The following is a 19,603-nucleotide window of genomic DNA, read 5'->3' as shown; positions in this document are numbered from 1 at the left end:
ACCGAGCATGCCCCACAATCAACGGTGCTGAGGTGGAGAAGGTGAGTGGTACCTACCAGGTTCCTGGGTGTGCATATCGGCAAGGACCTGTCCTGGAGCCATAACATCACAACCCCCAACTAAAAACACCCACAAACTCAGGAGCGCAAGTGCCCCGAGCCACAAAATGGTCTCATTTTACAAAAGGTCAATCGAGAGCATTTTGACCAGCTTCCATACCATGTGGTATGATGCCTCCATTGTGTCCTGTAAAAAGATTCTACAGTGCATCGTGACAACAACGTAAACAGTCATTAGTGTCCCTCTCAGGCCTATCCTGGACATCTAAAACTCCTACTTCAGGCCCACCAGGATTGCAGGTAACCTCACCCACCAATCTAGAGGAATCGAAGAAAGACTTGACCTTTATTCTCATTCTTTGTAACCATGCACACAGGACGAAATGTCGATACACCTGACCCGTACAGTTAAACTGTAGCGAGCCGATGCAGCCGCAGCCAAACAGGGCGCCGCCATTTTAGACCCAACTGCTGTGTTGGGAGTCATTAGGTGACCAAACCCCCCAATTCCAACCCTTAATGCCAAGCGCCAAGCAGGGAGGCAATGAGTACCAATGTTGTAAGTCTTGGGAATGATTCGGCCGAGGCTTGAACCAGCGACCTCCCAGTCTCGGAGCGGGCACCCTACCATCTAGGCTACCGAGCTGGTGAAATCTCAATGCCTCTTCGACCTGCTGCCGTCAGGGGAAAAAACTGCAGAGTCTCAGCACCGAAACCAGAAGGCTCAAGGACAGCTTTTTCCATCAGGCTGTCGGGACTGTGAACTTTGTCATTGCACAAGCCCCTCCCACCCCATTGCCTTCTGCCAAATCTATGCAAAACTGCTCTAATTAGATTCCGGCTATACTTCGCAGATTTGTTATTCTAAACCTTATAGTTTTATATGCAAACTTTTTCTTTTATTTATTTTGATGTTATTTGTTGTTTGTATAATGTCCTAATTATTGCATGTTTGCACGCGGGGAAGAAGAAGTAATTTCAGCTGTGCTGTATGTTGTGAGAATAGCATATTTGACATTAAAGTTGAAAGTTGAGTTGCGTGTGATGATAGAGGACCCAAAAGCAGCTGGCACTAAATTTTAAAAGACGAGATATCATGGTAGGAAAATCTTTTGTCTGCTTTTCATTAACATTTTTGAAGCCTGTACGATTGGGTCCCATGTAAATGTGCTGCTCGACCTCGACTTAACCTTGTCTTGACTTTGATTTTTGCTTTGTTTCCTATTGCCAACACTTGGTTTCATTTGTCTAAAACAATCAAGCGCTGTAAGTCAAGTAACAGCAGGCCATTCGTTATTCCAAACCCCTACCGCTGCCACTGACCGTAAATATCCCTTTCTTAAACTCAGGAACCTTCTGATTGTTAGGCCGGCCTTTGTGTTTCACCACTCCACCCCTCCTCTTCCTATTTTCAGGTCGAATCAATCTTCAGCATCTTGGAGCCAGAGAACCTTACGTAGGCAACCGTCCTGTTCATTAAATCCATTAACATTTTTCATCAATGATTGCTTGACCCCCTGCACTTTCCATCTGCATTACATTGCAGGAGTAGCTGGAAAAGAGTAAAGACACAGAATATTGATACTGTGAACTTTTCCTAAAGGTATATCCTTTACATTTCTCCAAACAAGCTATTTGTAAAAGGGAGTTATTTCCAGACCTGCTGTTTATCTACCGGCGCCTTTATATTCCCTCTACCTGTTTCCCCTACTGCAATCGGGGTCCGCCGGAGGTTTTCTATTGATTTTTGTCACTATGATTACATCTGTGCAGTTTAATGGAATCCCATAAATCAATGGTAATAACATTGTAGTGACACTATCAGAGGGGTATTCATTTTGAATATTGTTTGTGTATTGTGTCTGTTGTGGTTGATTTCTGAGAGGGAACCACGCTCAAACAAAATATATATTTTTTCAAATGTAAATTTTCAGGCTTCAGCAACAAAAAAACATTAAAAAAGTGATCTGTCATTTTGAGACGAAGAAGGCAAAAATACTCCTGACCATGGGCGCCAAAAATCAAAAAGACAGAGGGCCAAATAAAAAACGGACTGATTGAACTTTGAAAATATCTATTAAACCTAATTGAACCTATTGAAAACAAAATGTTTCCAATATGATGAGATAAATGAAGAAAACAGAGACCCATCTCTACTTCGCGCTTCGATTGTTGCCTGGTTAACTGATTCGCCTATTTGGAATTGAATTGTCTTTGTCATTGATATCACACATTGTGCATAGTGTTCTGAGCAGACAGCACACAACAAATGCTATCATGGTGACAGGCTAGGGAGGGTTCTATGTGTTGGGTAGGCATGACCGTGTGCGTGACTTTGATAGGCTATGGCAGGGGTCGGGAACCTATGGCTCGCGAGCCATATATGGCTCTTTCTATGAGTACCTATGGCTCAGAGACCAATTTGATTGCATGCAAAATTTCTCCATCTTGTTCAAAACCGGGAATGTCTATGCTATTCAGGTACACGTAAAGCCAAACCAAAGCTAAATGCAGAGGAAACACTTCGCAGTATATATAGGGCACGTTTTTCACTACAATTTACAGTCAAGGTGTCACACAAAAAAAGGGGGGAAAAAAACTCGTTTTGGCTGTACAACGCTAAAGAATCCTTTATTTAAAAGTTCACTATATAATCTGTGTTCAGTGTTCAGATACTTTATGATGAATCCACAGAACTGTAAATACGCCAAAACACCGGAAGAGAACTTAGTCATTTGATTGGGTGAGTGGGAGGGATGGGTGGAGCTATGCAAAAAGTACAAGCATTCCCTCCCATCTCTCGCCAAAGGTAAGCACATAAGGCTCCCTATTCTCAGAATGTTGTGACGTTTTTACAAAATAAATGCTTGCATCTGGTTTTGAAACCAATATGTATGAAAAAAAGGGTCAAAAGGAGTTTAACCGATCTTGAGTAATTGCAAGAAAGAGACAAGTTTAAAGTGGTCTGTTTGTTGAATTTGGGACAGGGGCTCTGGCATTATTCTCTTTTCATAATTTTTATCAAATCATCAAAAATAAATGTGCTGAAGACTAAGCTTTTGTCTGGGGCGCGGGTTTAGCAATTTAGTAAATTTGTCTCATAATATATGGTGTGGCTCTTTCCCAAAATAAAATTAATATTTTTTGCTTTTATGGCTCTTTGAGTCAAAAAGGTTCCCGACCCCTGGGCTATGGTATGCTGTCAGTCAAAGCGCAAGTGAATTGGTCCCCCGAAAACCAACGTTTACAGCTAGGTTTTAGCAAAATTCAGACAAGCGCAAAGTGATGGTAATCACCAGCAGGTGCTACATGGACGGTTACCGGTTTCGGGAAGCGACTGAGGTGGCGTCGGGAGTACAGTGTAATCCCAAGGCTGCAGGTTGGGCTTACTGCTATGGCTAAATTACTTAACAACTCTCACATGCCACTCCTGCTAAGTCTGTACCTCACCAAGCCCAGATCTATTACCCATGAAACAGATGACCTGGAGCAACAACTTGAGGTATACCACTATATTTGAGAAGGTTGTGTTTTATCCATCGAGGGGACCTGGTTAAACTGAAGGTAACCCGATGCTAGCTTGCGGCCAGCCAGCCGCTGTTTGAATTGCTTTCTTTCACTGAAAGAATAATAAAAAAAAAAAATTATTAATAAATAAAATAAAAATTGTTGTACTTTTGTATTTTGACAATGTGGACGTTTTCCACACTCCAATTTTTTGCTTGTTACCTTTTTCCTTGGGCGCCACAGCTGGTTGGTTAGCGCGTAGCCCCACAGTGTGGAGTTCCATGGTTTAGTTCCAGCTTCCGCGGCCTCCTCGTGCAGAGGCTGCATGTTCTTCCGGTGCCTTTTCCCTGGGCGCTCAAGTTTTCTCCCATGTTCTAAAAACATGCAGGTAAATTTGCAGCTCCAAATTGTCCCAAACTGTGAATGAGCGAGTGAGTTGTCTGCTTCTGTGTGCCCTGCAACTGGCTGGCAACAAGTTCCGGATGTCCCCTGCCCACTGCCCAAAGATAGCTGGGATGGGCTCCAGCTGCCCCACAACACGAGCAAGGATAAGCGGCACAGAAAAATGAATGGGTGGATTGATCGATGGATGGACTTTGTTTATGTGCTTTTCCGCTGCCACGCCAGGATTGTTTTCTTTTGTTTCTGATTTCCTGTTTGGCCATATCGTAAGTAGTTTAGTGCCTATTTATTAGTTTGTTATTTTTTATCTTTAATATCCGGTTTGGATGTTTTTTCCTGGTTTGGGTCGAGGTTTGGGTCCTCAAGTGAGACCAGTTGAGAATCACACTGCTCTAGAATGTACAGAAAACTCTGGTGGCTATGGAACTTATTGTTGGCACTACAGAGGTCCTGACAATGTCTTTCTCATTGTGAACAGGTGAACGCCTTTTTGTCCTTCGTGGTCCCCATGGTGGCCATTTCGGTTCTCAACGGAGTCATCGCCAATCAGCTGTTGCGAATGTTTCACGAGGCCGAGCAAGACAACCGAGTGTGCATCATTGACGGCAATCCCACTATGCTCAACGTCTCGGTAGAGCCCAACCGGGCTCAGTCGCTTCGTCATGGAGTTCTTGTTCTCCGTAAGTTTTTGCTCTCTGACTGAACCACAGACTAAATACAAAGCTGCCCCACATCTATAGTTTGATGTTTGGTTTGAAAAAGGTCACACCATTGGTGTAAAATGCCGATGCTCTCAAGAAAATACCTATACTTCTTTAGACAAAACCATCTAAATGCTCACTTTGTAAAACGAGTTATGTGTTGTTCGCGAGCATAACAGTATGAGCAGACTGAAGTCATTTGCATTCTTTTTTCTGCAGAGATTCTGTTGTGTTTGACTTCAAAGTTGCTTGGTATAAAAACTAAACATTTAAACGAGTTCAAAGTTCATCGTAAAGTGAAAAAAACAAAGGCTATTATAATATCGTAGAATAATACATTTTCTAAGTTAAATATACAATTATTATGTACTTAATCTAACATTATCATTGGTAATATATAAATAAAAGCAAGGGAAAAAAAACGAAGATCCCTCCGGAGCCAAAGACCAAGAGCTAAAATTCCTATCACAAGTAAAATGAATAAATTAATAGTCTCGCCAAGTTGAATATTTCCTGTTCCATTGGCAAAAAATGTTGTTAATTCGACATCTTATTGACCTTAATTTATTAGGTGTTTATAAAAATGAAAATATTTTTAGAGACAGAATTTGGATCAAACAGCAGCTGAATGATTAACCTAATCAGGCAATTTCATAAATTGTATGTGTAATTACTATAATTCAAATTAGCTATATTAACTGCCATTATCAAAGTCAAATAATTTTGCTCTCTATTAATATTGCTTTTCAAGTAAAGAGACAAGTTACAATATAATAAAATAAGAAAAAAAGTTCTCTAAATCTTTAACTGAAGTAAAGTTAATTTTTTTAAAAAACTATTAGATACACACAAAGCATTGCAAAAAGTATGGAATCACCAGTCTTGAGCAAGCCCTCAGTAAGATATTCTATTCTGTAGAAAAAACTGAGGTCATTCCAAAGTGTAAGGTTTTGGCATTCAGAACCCCCCCCCCCCCCAAAAAAAAAAAACAATTAAGAAAAAACATCGCAATGGTTACTTTTATAGAGCAAGTAAAGGGAAATAAATATGGAATCACTCAATTCTGAGGAAAAAAAAATGGAATCAGTGCATTTCTAGTAGAAAAAAAGAACACACAGTCAATTGAATTTCCTTATTGGGCTCAGATTAAGTCTGCTCGTTAGTCAGCAGTTACAAACAGTGCATCTATCACATCTTGGAGGCTTCCTGGTCTAAGAGGATTGGCAAGAATAATTGGTCCAACAAAAGAGATGTTTCTTGACACCAAAGACAGGATTGTCAAACTTCTTGAAGAAGGTAATTCTACTTGTATGGTTTCCAAAGATATTGGCTGTTCACAGTCATCTCTATCAAAGGTTTGGACCAAGTACAAACAGCATGGGAAGGTTGTTAAAGTCCAGCATACTGGCAGGCCAAGGAAGACATGCAGGCATCAAGACAAACAACTAAAGGCTATATGTCTTGAAAACAGAAAATGTACAACAAGACAAATGAAGAGGAAATGGGAGGAAGTTGGAGTCAATGTATGTGACAGAACTGTGCATAATCGCCTAAAGGAAATTGGATTTTCACATAGGAAAGCTAAAAAACACATCTTTGACGCTTAAACACAAAAGAATAAGACTGCAATGGGCTACAGAAAGGCACTCATGTGGATGACTGGATGAATGTTATCCTCAGTGATGCATTGGACACGGTGATGATGCTCGAACTTTTGTCTGATGCCGTTCCGGTGAGATTACAAAGAGGACTGCCTATAAAAAACACATCAAAATTCCCACAGTCCTTAATGATATGGGACTGCATGTCAGGCAAAGGCACTGGGGAGATAAATAGCTGTGGTCAAATCTGCAATATATTCACAAGTTTACCTTGATACTTTGGGAAGTTTCCTATTCCTTCAGTTGAATAAATGTTTGGGGATGATGAACTAATTTTCCAAGATGATAATGCATCATGCCACATAGCAAAAACTGTGAAAGCATTCTTTGGAAAAAGACACATACAGTCAATCTCATGGCCTGTAAATAGCCCAGATCTCAACCCAGATCCACCAGTGGTGGAAATTGACAAAAAAAAACTGACACATTTTAGACAAATCCACTCATTAAAACATCTCAGGCAGACAAATACATTTTTAGAGACCAGTCTCATGTAAACAATATAGATGAACAATATTGATGTCATAAGCAATTGTAAACACAGTTAACTGACGGCTCCGAAAAACTGCCTCCCGTGTCTTGCTTCTGACCATCCATCTAACAATTATCTCTACCGCTTATCCTCAGTAGGGTCGGGGAGGTGCTGCAGCCAATCCCAGCTATTTTCGGACACCCTGAACAAGTTTCCAGCCAGCTGCAGGACACAAAAAGACATACAACTAGGGAGAACATACAAACACCGCACAGGACGGCTGGTAGCTGGTTTGAACCCATGACTTCAGAACTGTGCCGCAAACGCGCCAACCAATCAGCTGCCGTGCCGCCCTTGCTTTGGACCAGTCTAACTTAAAGCATTTAGACTCTTGATACCTTGTAAACCGGATGGTACAGTGGAAACTCGGTTCTCGGCCATAATCCGTTCCAGAACCCTGTTCGAAAACCGATTTGTACGATCACCGAAATCATTTTTCCCATTAAAGATAATGTAAATAGTTTTAATCCGTTCCAACACCCTGGATGTTTACTTTGAATGTTTAACGTAAACCTGAAGCTAACACAGGCTAATCGTACGTTTGCGGTATCGTTATCTTCCATACGAAAGATTACGCTAACATGAATGTCTCATCTCATCTCATCAGCTGCACCGCTTATCCTCAGTAGGGTCGCGGGGATGCTGGAGCCCATCCCAGCAATCATCGGGCAGTGGGCAGGGGACACCCTGGACTGGTTGCCAGCCAATCGCAGGGCACACGGGGACAGACAACTCACTCGCTCAGTCACACCTAGGGACAATTTGGACCGGCCAATTCACCTGAAATGCATGTTTTTTTTTAATGTGGGAGGAAACCGGAGTGCCCGGAGAAAACCCACACAAGCACGGGGAGAACATGCAAACTCCGCACAGTAAGGCCGGGAGCTGGATTTGAACCCACTCAGGAGGTTCACACGACCTCAGAACTGTGCCGCACACGCGCTAACCACTGCGCCGCCGTGCTGCCTCTAACATGAATGTGTAAAAATTTAAAAAAAATCGTCGTTTACAAGTCATTTAGCACCCGGGTCTCCACAACAAGTGGTGAGCGGTTCATTGGAAAGGGGGCTCCGTTCCAACACCCTGAATGTTGGGCTCCGTTACAACACCCTGAATGTTGGGCTCTGTTCCAACACCCTGAATGTTTAATGTAAACATGAAGGTAACTCAGGCTAATCGTACGTTCCCGTTATCGTAATCTTCCGTACGAAAGATTACGCTAACATGAACGTGTAAAAATAAAAAAATGGATAAAGAAAAGAATTATGAATAGGATTTCTTACCTTTGTGGTGGTCAGCAGAAGGCGCAGGTGGACGGTGGAGGTATTATTTCTTTCTTAAATGCAATAGTTGTACGCACTTCTTTTTTTTTTCACCTGTAGCAACTTTTATGCTTGCACTGACTTTCTTCGGAGCCATAATCAGGGGCTAAAACACTTGGTACACCTATATTAAAAGCGAAAGCAAAACGAAGCACGTCTGCACGCGATAACAGTTGGTCACGAAAAGAGCCATCTACACCCGTACGCCCCTCAGCATCGCATCCTAGCGTACGCACTCACGCATTACCGGCGTTCGAACTCCGATTTTTTGACCGAACGGCGAAGCAAGAATTTCTCGAAATTTTTGGTCCGACTCCGATTTGTTCAAACTGAGAGGCGTTCGAAAACCGAGGTTCCACTATAACTGCAAAGACGACTGCTTTGACCACAGACAGCATGGATTGAAACAAACACAAGAAGAAGCCAGGTGGCTTATTTTTGCCTAAATTCTTTACACACACCTTGGAAAAACACATCACATAAGACAGGTCAATAATAAACTCAAATATGACAAGATATTGCCTTTTGGGTCAAAAACAACATGATCACAATTAGATGATGGCGAAGCTTATCCAAAATCATATAGTGTATTCACGGTATATCATATGTTTATATTGATTTTTGTTCGCAACGCTTTATGTCAATTAGAAAATCAATACTTTCTGTATTTACGTGCTTCTAACTATCTCTGGCATAAACTAGCCCACACCCACATCCAATTTTATCTTCCATTTAGTTTTGATAATAATGACATTCTCTGTTAAATCCAACCCAAATACAAAACCGTCTTTAAATTGTACTCGTGAATAGCCACTGCCTCCTTAAGTGAACCAGTCACACACAATACGACCAAAAGATTATAAAAGGCATGAGTTGATACATCAAAGCGCTCACATACAGAATATATGCACATAAAACCCACCCATCACTTTTCATCATTTTATCCTGCGCAGATGCCAAACAGACAAGAGCCTAAGAGGCACAATTTGGATTGCGCGACTGTAAAGTGCCATATCATACAGGAGTAAACATTAAACCCAAAAGAGGGTCGCGGACCCGTTTCAAGAACAATCTAAGAAGAATAAAAATACTGAGGGTTAATTACACTCCTTAAGAGTAGATCGTAAAAATGCCATGCTCGATCTCTTCCTATTTTTCAGTCAATTGTTGCTGTTCCCATAGTGCTTGAGAGGGACTGCATCTCATTTAATTGGGATTGTGGTTGTTTTATTTCCATTTTCTGGCTAGAATAATGAGTACAGAGCATGTTAGTGATAGGGGGAAGGAAAAGTGTAAAACAGTGACAACAACAATCGAGTCGAAGAAGGAAAAGATTTCTCCATACAAAAATGGTGTACGAGCTTCTGCAATTGAAGCATTGTGGTAAGGTATGAAAGTATTACATATTTAGTTTTTTGACCAGTATCTCATCTCATCTCATCAGCTGCACCGCTTATCCTCAGTAGGGTCGCGGGGATGCTGGAGCCCATGCCAGCAATCATCGGGCAGTGGGCAGGGGACACCCTGGACTGGTTGCCAGCCAATCGCAGGGCACACGGGGACAGACAACTCACTCGCTCAGTCACACCTAGGGACAATTTGGACCGGCCAATTCACCTGAAATGCATGTTTTTGGAATGTGGGAGGAAACCGGAGTGCCCGGAGGAAACCCACGCAAGCACGGGGAGAACATACAAACTCCGCACAGTAAGGCCGGGAGCTGGATTTGAACCCACTCAGGAGGTTTCCACAACCTCAGAACTGTGCCGCACACGCGCTAACCACTGCGCCGCCGTGCTGCCCTTTTCTTGACCAGTATATTAAACTTTATTATCTACATAAGTAAATTATTATCGTAGTTTATATATATGTTTTATTAACATTTGGGCTATGAATTTTTTTTAGTATGTGGCTATTTTAAAGCAGTTTTAGGGGGTCGCTTGTATACGATTTGGGCTTATGAGCAAAAAAGACTTATATGCAAACATCTACGGTACTTGAAGTATTGTTATTTCGTTTGATCATATCGTTTTGTGAAAAAAAAGATATATCCTACTATCGCTGCTTTAATCTGCACTATCCTTTCATTCGATAAATTTGAGATGTAACTTTTTTTTCCTGATTTTAGTTGAAGCTTATGATTAGGGTGGAATTGTGGGTCCTAAAGTCAGACAAGTTGAAAACCACCGTTCTAGACGACAGCGCCATGGCAACCACTCCATCAATAATAATAATAATAATAATAATAATAATTTCCTTGTATTGTCATTCTGTGTAACAATGTACACAGAACGAAATGTCGATTGCATCTGACCCGATGCAGCCGCAGCCAAGAGAGGGCGCCGCCGACCACTTTTTAAGTCTTAGGAATGACTCGGCCGGGGCGCGAACCCGAACCTCCCAGTCTCAAAGCGGGCGCCTTACCATCTAGGCTACTGAGCTGGTATAGTGCTCCATTGCAACAAAGATCTGATAAGTCGTCCTTCTGTGCTTTTCTAATTGTCATTTGCTGTGGTAATGGACGGAATTGCATTGGCTTGTTAACATTCCTTGAGGATTAAAGAAAACTCCAGAAACCTGTCAATGACTCTGACGATACTGAAAGAGAAGCGTAGTGATTTTGATAGATAACTTCCACCGCTGTTCATTTTGGATGTATGAATTGAGGACTTGACCTATGGGTGAAAAAGTTGAAATATCGTGAGTACATTGTTAATATTAAATCAACTACTGTCAAAATCTTGTTTTGCTCCAGTTAATGTATAATATGAATAATGTTGGAAAAAACATTGACTTGTTTCTCTTCAAGCAGTTGGCGCTGGGTGTGCGTGAGACATTATACTGCTTTCATCACATATTAAATTGCAGCATGGTCATCCCGGAATAGCGAATAGCTCGTGCTGTTTTGTTTTTAGTTTTTCCTCGCCCAAATGGACTTTAACACCAGGGGATGTTGTATCTGTGATACTTTTGGCCAGTGAAACTCTTTGAGTCTCTCTGTGATTAAGAGATCTTTAAATATAAACATGAGATGACCAGACTTGAAACTTCACTACCTAGGTGAACCTGTTTTTAACACCTGTGAGGAGAAAGCTATGAAGGAGGTACCCCAACCGAAAAAACAAGCCCTCACACAGAAAATCAGCACAAAGACTGAGACAATGTGTGAACTAGTGTCTGTGTGACTGATTGTGAGAATCGTGTTAGCCTTAGCGCTGGGCTGGCTGGAATTCTGCACCAGGCAGCAGACAAATGAGATGCCCTTCGCCACATTTTACTTAATGATAAAGGTCCACCCTCGGGAGGATGGAGACACGCTCCATTAAACAGTTTCAACTCGTTCCATGTCGAAATGTACACATAAATTAGTGTAAGGGGTTTCCAATGCAAGCTGACCGTCCGGACAAGCAGGTGTATACGGGGTCTTTCAAAATAAATATGTACACATTTAACTAGCTTAAAACTAAATTATTTATTCTTTCTTAATGGACTGAAGCCATTGAATCGAGAACATCAGAATAAGTAATTTAGCAACTGCTAAAATGTGAATGTATATTTTAGATCGATCGATCGATAGATAGATAGATAGATAGATATAGATATAGATATCTATCGATCTATCTATCTATCTATCTATCTATCTATCTATCTATCTATCTATCTATCTATCTATCTATCTATCTATCTATCTATCTATCTATCTATCTATCTATCCATCTATCTATCTATCTATCTATCTATCTATTCTACAAACAAAAATGGTGTTTGGACCAGTAGAGGTCCATTCCAACTAATATAGTTGAGGAGTCATTTGGGTTTACTTTAAAGCCAAGCAGTTCATTCTGACTTAAGCTCATTTCACTCCGCTGCCTCTTTCATTTCTTTTTTAAATTGAGTGTCATCGATTTTCTGCCTGACACGTGTGCACTAGTAGTAAAGCTGAAGTATCAGCTTTTGTAGATTTGTTGCCCTTAAAAGCATAAGCAAGATAAATGTCAGTGAAATACAGCACAGGTTAATAAAAAATATCGACTACACAAACTAATTGAGTTCTGTTCATGCAATCTTGTGTTTTATGAATTTTTCTGAAAAACATTTCTGACCACAACTGTAATGTCAGTATGGTGTTCACTGATTGGTTTGGAGGTGGTTGTATAAAATTAAAAGTAATTTCATTTATTACATCCTTTGTGCGACTTAATATTCACAGCATTTTTTTTTAAAAGGTGTTTTCATTGAAGGCTTCTTTATCGACTCTTTCTTTGTTTCACCTTGTCTATTATTTCATTTTTTTTTAGGAGCGGTGGTCATAGCCTTCGTGGTCTGCTGGCTGCCTTATCACGCCCGCCGCCTCATGTTCTGCTATGTTTCCGACTGGTCGGAGTGAGTCATGTATTTTATTTATATGCCAAATGTTGCATTCTGGTCCATGACCATGTGATGTTAAAGTACATTTTATTCATATTGGTTGTAGGCGGCTTTTTGGAACGGCATCAATTCAGGTAATTAGGACGTTGGTTATTAATCATTCAAACAATTTTTGCATCTATACTTTTAATTTACTTAACTGGATAAGTCAATGCTAATGTAATATTTCTATGTATCTTAATCTGTGCCGTTTTAATTTGTATACCTTGAGGTGTGATGGATTCATATTTTTGAACAATGACCTAATGGAAAGGTGTATTTCAAATTCGAGCGACTCATTTGTCACATTAAAATGCAGATATTAAAAACCAATTCCCAGTGGACTAACTGTCTTTTTTGCAAAACACAGCTAACTAGAATACTAATGCTAATTACAATAATTTCACATTATTGGCCAGATGATCAACTCAAATAGTTATGGGTCCCATTTCAAATGTCTTGTAATCCTGTTTGTCAATTTCCTAGCTGATGATTTGGATTCCGTTCAGGTTTCTCCTGTGCTAAAGATGTGTTAGTCCTCCTACAAATGAAAAAGATGTTAATATATTTATAACTAACAGGTCACATGGAGATAAATTCCCAGATGTCTCTTACTCATTTCTGTCTTGATTCATTTTTAATGATACCGTCGTATGCTATCGGGCAAACCAATCATCGACTGTGTGCAGTCATATAAAGACCCAACTCTTGAGCCTTCATCCCTACAAACTGAACCGATCGATGGAGCAGACTCAGGAAACTGAGATGCCGTAAGGCCATAGGATATTGATGTACTATGACTGACCCTTTTTGCGCTTTTATTACTACAGTACCTCCATGAGAACTAACAAGATTATTAAAGATAGAATTGGCCACATACGATTTGGAGCAAGAATCCACTTTTGTGTACCCAAACTGTGAACCTTGACTCCACCAAATTTTGCTTAAGTTAAGGTCAACCCTCATCATGTTTTGGATGCACAATGCAACACTAGATAAGTGGCAACATGCTTAGTGATCAAAATGTTATTCTTTAGCATTTCCAGCTGCCACTTGAATCCACATTTTCTGCATTAAAATAGCAAGACTCAACTTTGAATCATTGTATTAGTAATTTAGTTAACTCATTCATTGCTGTAATGTATAAAGACGTTTTCAGAAGCATTTTATGTAAAATGTAAAAATATGTTTTTATCTTTTATTTTCAACAATAACTATTATAAAGGGTTTGGCGCTGCTAATCGGTAAGTATCGAGCCTCTGGGAAATGTTTTAGGATGATAAATCACCATCAGATGGCAATAGGGAACGTGGTCGCCATGGTGAACGCCATGGGCAAACATCAGTTGCTGAAAAGTTCTTGCAACGTTCATGGATAGTTCATTTATGGAAAATATTGTTTGGATATTGGAGATATCAAAAATGTAAAAAAAAAAGCATCAGAGTACAAGTTTTGCTTGAAATGCATCCTTTTACAAAAGCTGTTTCTTTTAATATTCTCTGAAACGAGTATTTTCAAGAAACTTAGCAATGTTCAACTGTTGTTTACTAATGAAAGATGAAGGCTCAAGCTTTATTTTGATATGTCTTATGCCTATATAGTTACAAATAAAATTTTCCGTGGGCCTTCAAAAATGAGTGAAAATGGCAAAAGAAAATTGTCCCCCAGATTATTTTTAATGATCCCGAAATTGGAAAATTGGCTTTGAAAGTCCTTAAAAAATGCTTCAGTTTGGCAACGGAAAAGGTTTACTAACCCTCATTACTGTATTCCAAATTTCGCTACTGTATAAAACAGTTTTGGCACCTGGGAACACCACAATTCCAATTCAAACATGTGATGTCTTTAACTTGAGTAATTATGTAATGTAATTTGATTTCAACCTATACCCACAATTCTGTGTGTGAGGGTGTTTAATCGTAACACAGTTTGGTCTAAGTGTGCAGCACATGAAAATAAAAGGCCATAGAGATTTATTGAGTGACTCAAGAATGGGTAACGACTGTCAAGGTGATAAAATTCACTTTATGGTTGCTGAAGTGAGCCATAAAGAAAAGTGAAAAACAAACACCTGAACATAGATTTATAAAAAGTGAGATTGTCCTAACGCTACAAGCATGTTTATCCGCATGATCGTGCAAAAATTGGAGAAGGAATAAATAAGATATGATTGAATAATACAGGTGCTTGAAATCCACATATAATCTTGAATTTTAGTGTTGTGTATTTAAGGTGTAAAAAGTACTTGAATTTTAGGTGAAGTGCTTGTAAATGTTTGAAAATGTTGCTATGTTTCTGAGCAGTCTGACTTATTAGACCATGCATTAAATAAAGAAAAATAAAACAAGTCTGCTTTAACATGATGCCGACACGCCTCAAGTCACACTAAGTCAAACTTTGGAACATGGGTCTCCAATGTCCGGCCCACTGGCACCAGGGGCACCCCCTAAGGACACCTGAGATGCCTGCGGACTAGTTCTGAAAATACCAGTGCTGTGATTTTCGAGTAAAATTATTTTTTTTAGTGTTGACTAAGTCTATTTAACACTACTTCTAATAACTAACCTTGAAGTAAGATAGTAACAACAGAATAATAATAAGTTGCTATTTTATAAATGCCCATCAATGTGGGTGCCCTTTGTGCTAATTATTTACAAAAAGTAGGTCTTTTAAAAAGGTTAGAAACCCCTGCTTTAGAGAAATTGACTTTGCTTTCTCAACAATTTGATGTCTTGATTGCTATTAGCAAGAAAAAAAAACAAGAACATTTGATACCACGTAGACCAAACAGAGACTGCAGCAAACACTAATGGTATTGGACTTACAGAAACTTGGTTTCATTTTCTATGCCCCATTTAGTAAATGATAGATGCTGATTTAATATTTGAGCTAGGATATATCACATTTTCAGGTTGTTTTTACTACAGGCAGCACTTGGTGACCTCAAACAACAGGGCTTTGGATTGATTTATATTGGATTTATTCTTTTACTGGTACTGGATAAATTGGTTTGAAGGTCCTTGAAAAAAATGCTTGAATTTGGCCATGATAAACTTGTACAAACCCTGATAATAAGTGAAATGGAGCTTTTAAAGTAAGATGTGGTTTGTTTTCTATGTTGCCTCCCATGCAGTAACTTGTACGACTTCTACCATTACTTCTACATGCTGACCAACGTCCTCTTCTATGTCAGCTCCGCCATCAACCCTGTCCTTTATAACCTGGTTTCGGCCCCCTTCCGCCAGATTTTCTTTTCCACACTTCGCTACCTCTTTAACCCCTGCCGTCCCTCTCCGAGGAGGCACCCCGGCCCACTGACCCGCCACTCGCTCAGCATCTCCAGCAACCACACGCTCTCCACCAACATCATCAAGGAGACGGCTTACTGATTTGATGGCAACACTTAATTATGTGCAGAGGTAACCGAAGCAGCTTTTGCCATTTCCTCATGAACGGTATGGATTCCGAGACCTTGAAGTGTAGTGGAAGAATTGTGACCCGATTGCTTGTGTGTTGCTTGCAACAGCAGAAGAACTTTACTTTCGTTGACAACACACCACTGAAGTTGTAGTGACTGGTCTACTTCTGTTAGGAGCCAATAAGAGAGAGAACGGAGGACAAAGTGACTTTTCTTTCAAGTCACAGTGGCATCAATACACATGAAGTATAATTTGTTATGTTTAACTACACATCCCACGAACTCTTTTGACCAATAGTTTGTTGATTCTAGCAACAAAAAAAAAATTTCGAATGAAAAAAGAATATATCTATATTTTTTTTTAATGAAAGCGTTTTTGTTGGTTTTTGGGACGGGGGGCAAGAACAAACAAACTTGAAAACTTAGGTAAGGTCTTTTGTGTGTGTGCGTGTGTGTGTATGTGTGTGTACGTGTGTGTGTGTGTGTGTTCTTTCCACTCAAAAACTCATTTAAAGTACAGAAATCAACAATGCCATTCTTTTAAAGACACATATTGTTTTATTTGACTACTGGATGTCACTGTATTGTGTAGTGCAGGGGTTTCCTGTGGACAGGCTCTGAAAATAGCTCATCAGTGACTTTAACTTTCTGTTAAATCTCGTTTTTAACTGACATGATGTTTAAGCAATTGGTTTAACTTCTAATAATTACAACCTGATCAAAACATGGTAACAACAGAGCTGTTACATAAGCTGTTACCATAAAAATGTACAGAGACCCCTCGCTACTTAGCACTTCGGTTATCGCCGGTTTACTCCTTCACAGATTTTTAATTGAATCATCTCGGTCATTTATATTTTAACGTATCCTCTATTGTGGTTAGAGAGAGCACAGACTGCACGGGGCAGATTTTGTCTGTGTGTATAAGGTGGGCGTGGCTGTTAGCTTATGCGACTCTGATAGGCTGGTGTAAGCTGTCAGTCAAACAACCAGGGCGGGCATGCGCAGTACAACGTCTCCGGCCGAGTTTAGCGGCTCGTTACATTGAAAATGAATTCATTGATTAAATCGGACTCCAAGCAAAGTCAGAAAAACGCAAAGAAATGCTGATCACCAGCGGGTGCTTTGTGGGATTATTTTTGGGTTCCAGACACTCGTCCGGTGTCTGGAAGAGGGCAAGAGCGGCTTAATGCTAACGACTAGGCTAACAACTCCCTAAAGGCTCCACTGCGGTCTCTATGTCTTACCAATGCTACATTCAGGACGGTTTTATTCTAATCATTGCAGAGATCTGTCTCCATTCCAGCTCGATCCTAGCGCGCAGCTAGCCGACCGCTATCTCAATTGCGTTCTTAGACTGAAAGGAGAAGCCCTCCAATTTCGTTTTACCGTATTTTCCGCACTATAAGGCGCACCTAAAAGCCTTTATTTTTTTCAAAAACTGACCATGCGCCTTATAATACAGTACGCCTTATTTATGGATCAATTTTAAAATTGCAAAGTTTTCCAACTAACTTGCAGCCGCCGACTACATTTTCCCCCGAACGCCAAGTAGTACGCGGTGTATGCTGGGATTTATTTACCGGCGTTTCATTGGCTAACCAATGTGTCAATCATCATTTGAATCGATCACTATTGGCTAAAGTTATTCGGAGGTCAAGAGGCGGATCCTTTTTATCATTTACAGGCTGGCATTGGCTTAAAGGGCAAAACAAAGCCTGCAATTGGCCGAAAAAGATGTGTCAATCATCAGTTGAATCGATCACTATTGGCTAAAGTTATTCGGAGGTCAAGGGGCGGATCCTTTTTATAATTTACAGGCTGGCATTGGCTTAAACGGCGAAACAAAGCCTGCAATTGGCCGAAAAAGATGAATGTGTATAACACGTGGCTGACGACATAGAGAAAGCATTTTTTTTCTATTCTGTACTTGTAAATATTTTATTCTCCTGGATTTACTACCCTCACGGATATAAGAGGACATTGGCTGCACATTATTATGAACACAACGACTTCGGTGAGGTACTCCGGGTTTTATATTGCCCTGTATCTTGTTTCAGACTGAACTCAATGTTTCTGTGATAAGCGGTGCAGATAATGGATGGAATGGAGTGTCTATTTTTAAATTAAACTCAATTCCAAGTGTTTATTGTCATATGCACAGTAAAGTTGCGAGCGAAAAAGAAAATAGATACTAAGGAATGGTTGGCATTTCTTGAATCCCAAGACTTTAACCTTCCGAATGATGGAACGATGCATTTGAGTGACATCGTACGGACACCGCATCCGCACGTGTTCTCGACACGTATTTGCGTCTTTGCAAGCTTTCGGAATGTTAAGGGGGTAATAAGTTGGACTGAACTATCTGACTGTTTTGTCGACGTTCCCATTGTAGCGCCTTATAATCCGGTGCGTCTTATGTATGTCAAAAATAGGACCAAAAACTATTTTTTCGGGGTGCGCCCTATAACCCGGTGCGCCTTATAGTGCGAAAAATACGGTACTCTCTTATAATGAGAGTAAAACCATGCATCATACCTAGTATCATTATGAGGCACTAAATATTACACACTGTCCCTTTAAGTCTAAGTAAAATTAGCTGAGCTTTTAGAATGCTCTATTCATCTCTATGTATTTAAAGCAAGAACCTTCATGCATTCCATCATTTTCAACCAATGTGAATAGTTCATTCAACATGTGGACACCAACAGGAAGTCGACAAAAGAGTTGCAGGGGGGTATATAATGCTGTTCCACTTCCTATCAATCTCTTAATTTTCACTGTGGTACCTATGAAATCGAGATGGATATATTGAGGGACTGACGCTGTGTTCAATGTGAAGCTGCGTTACTTTCACATATTGTATAGCCCACTGTGTCATGTTTTATGTTATCCTTTGTGAAAAGAAATGAAAAAAAAAAATGTAAATGTACGGTTGATAAAATGCAAACTGTCTAAACAAAAATTCACGCCAATATTAAGTCATAAAAAATGTTCTGGTTTCTATAAAGTGAAAATGATTGTCCAGTTTTGTCCAAAGTTGATGTTTTGGTTATTTGTAAATAAATGTTCTCATCCTGAATCTCAAGTGCAATTTATTTCTTTTTTTGTTCAAGAACTTTACAGAATGCTGAGAATACTTGCTAAATGTAATGGGCTTGGTCTTACATCCATATTTTTTTGTGTCGTTGATATCTATTCATTGTTCATACAAAACTGAAGGTGTTTTTTCACTCAAAAACGCTTTTCATTTATTTGTAAATCTTATTTTGCAAATCTGCCTATTTTGATAAGATTAGTAAGAATACAATGATGTTAAATCCTCACTTATCAGGCGAGCGTTTTGATGGCTGGATCGATGAAGTAAAAACAATTAAACAAAACATCAGTACTATTCGAAAAGGCAATTTAATACTGTGTCAGTCTCACTTGTACGTCATCTGGATGTGTTCAAAATGACAAATTTTTAATAACACGACAAAGCATTACATGATCTCAGTAAATGGAATGCCAGCTCTGATTTACCAGATAACAGGAATATATTGGCCTGGTTAAAAGACTTAATGATAATTCACTTTCAATATATTTGAATTA

General features: G+C 39.8%; 1 protein-coding gene across 2 annotated transcripts in view; it reads left to right on the top strand.

The window, feature by feature from the left end:
* ntsr1 (neurotensin receptor 1 (high affinity)) overlaps positions 1 to 19,091 on the top strand; it is a 48,615-nt gene extending 29,524 nt beyond the window's left edge. Inside the window, exons 2-5 of one of the 2 annotated variants that reach the window (XM_088332295.1) lie at positions 4,447 to 4,648; positions 12,483 to 12,567; positions 15,725 to 16,010; positions 16,118 to 19,091. In XM_088332295.1, coding sequence (XP_088188421.1) covers positions 4,447 to 4,648; positions 12,483 to 12,567; positions 15,725 to 15,980 — 543 coding nt within the window. In that variant the 3' untranslated portion in view covers positions 15,981 to 16,010; positions 16,118 to 19,091. Of the gene's footprint in view, positions 1 to 4,446; positions 4,649 to 12,482; positions 12,568 to 15,724 lie in introns of both variants that reach the window. The other variant, XM_088332294.1, reaches the window with a different exon arrangement.
* Positions 19,092 to 19,603: the final 512 nt, after the last annotated feature.

Source organism: Urocampus carinirostris, chromosome 3 (genome assembly GCF_059441175.1).
Source record: "Urocampus carinirostris isolate Australia breed hairy pipefish chromosome 3, RoL_Ucar_1.0, whole genome shotgun sequence".
NCBI classification, from domain to species: domain Eukaryota; kingdom Metazoa; phylum Chordata; class Actinopteri; order Syngnathiformes; family Syngnathidae; genus Urocampus; species Urocampus carinirostris.
Note: the sequence above shows the minus strand (reverse complement) of the source record. Positions and strands in the feature narration are given on the sequence as shown.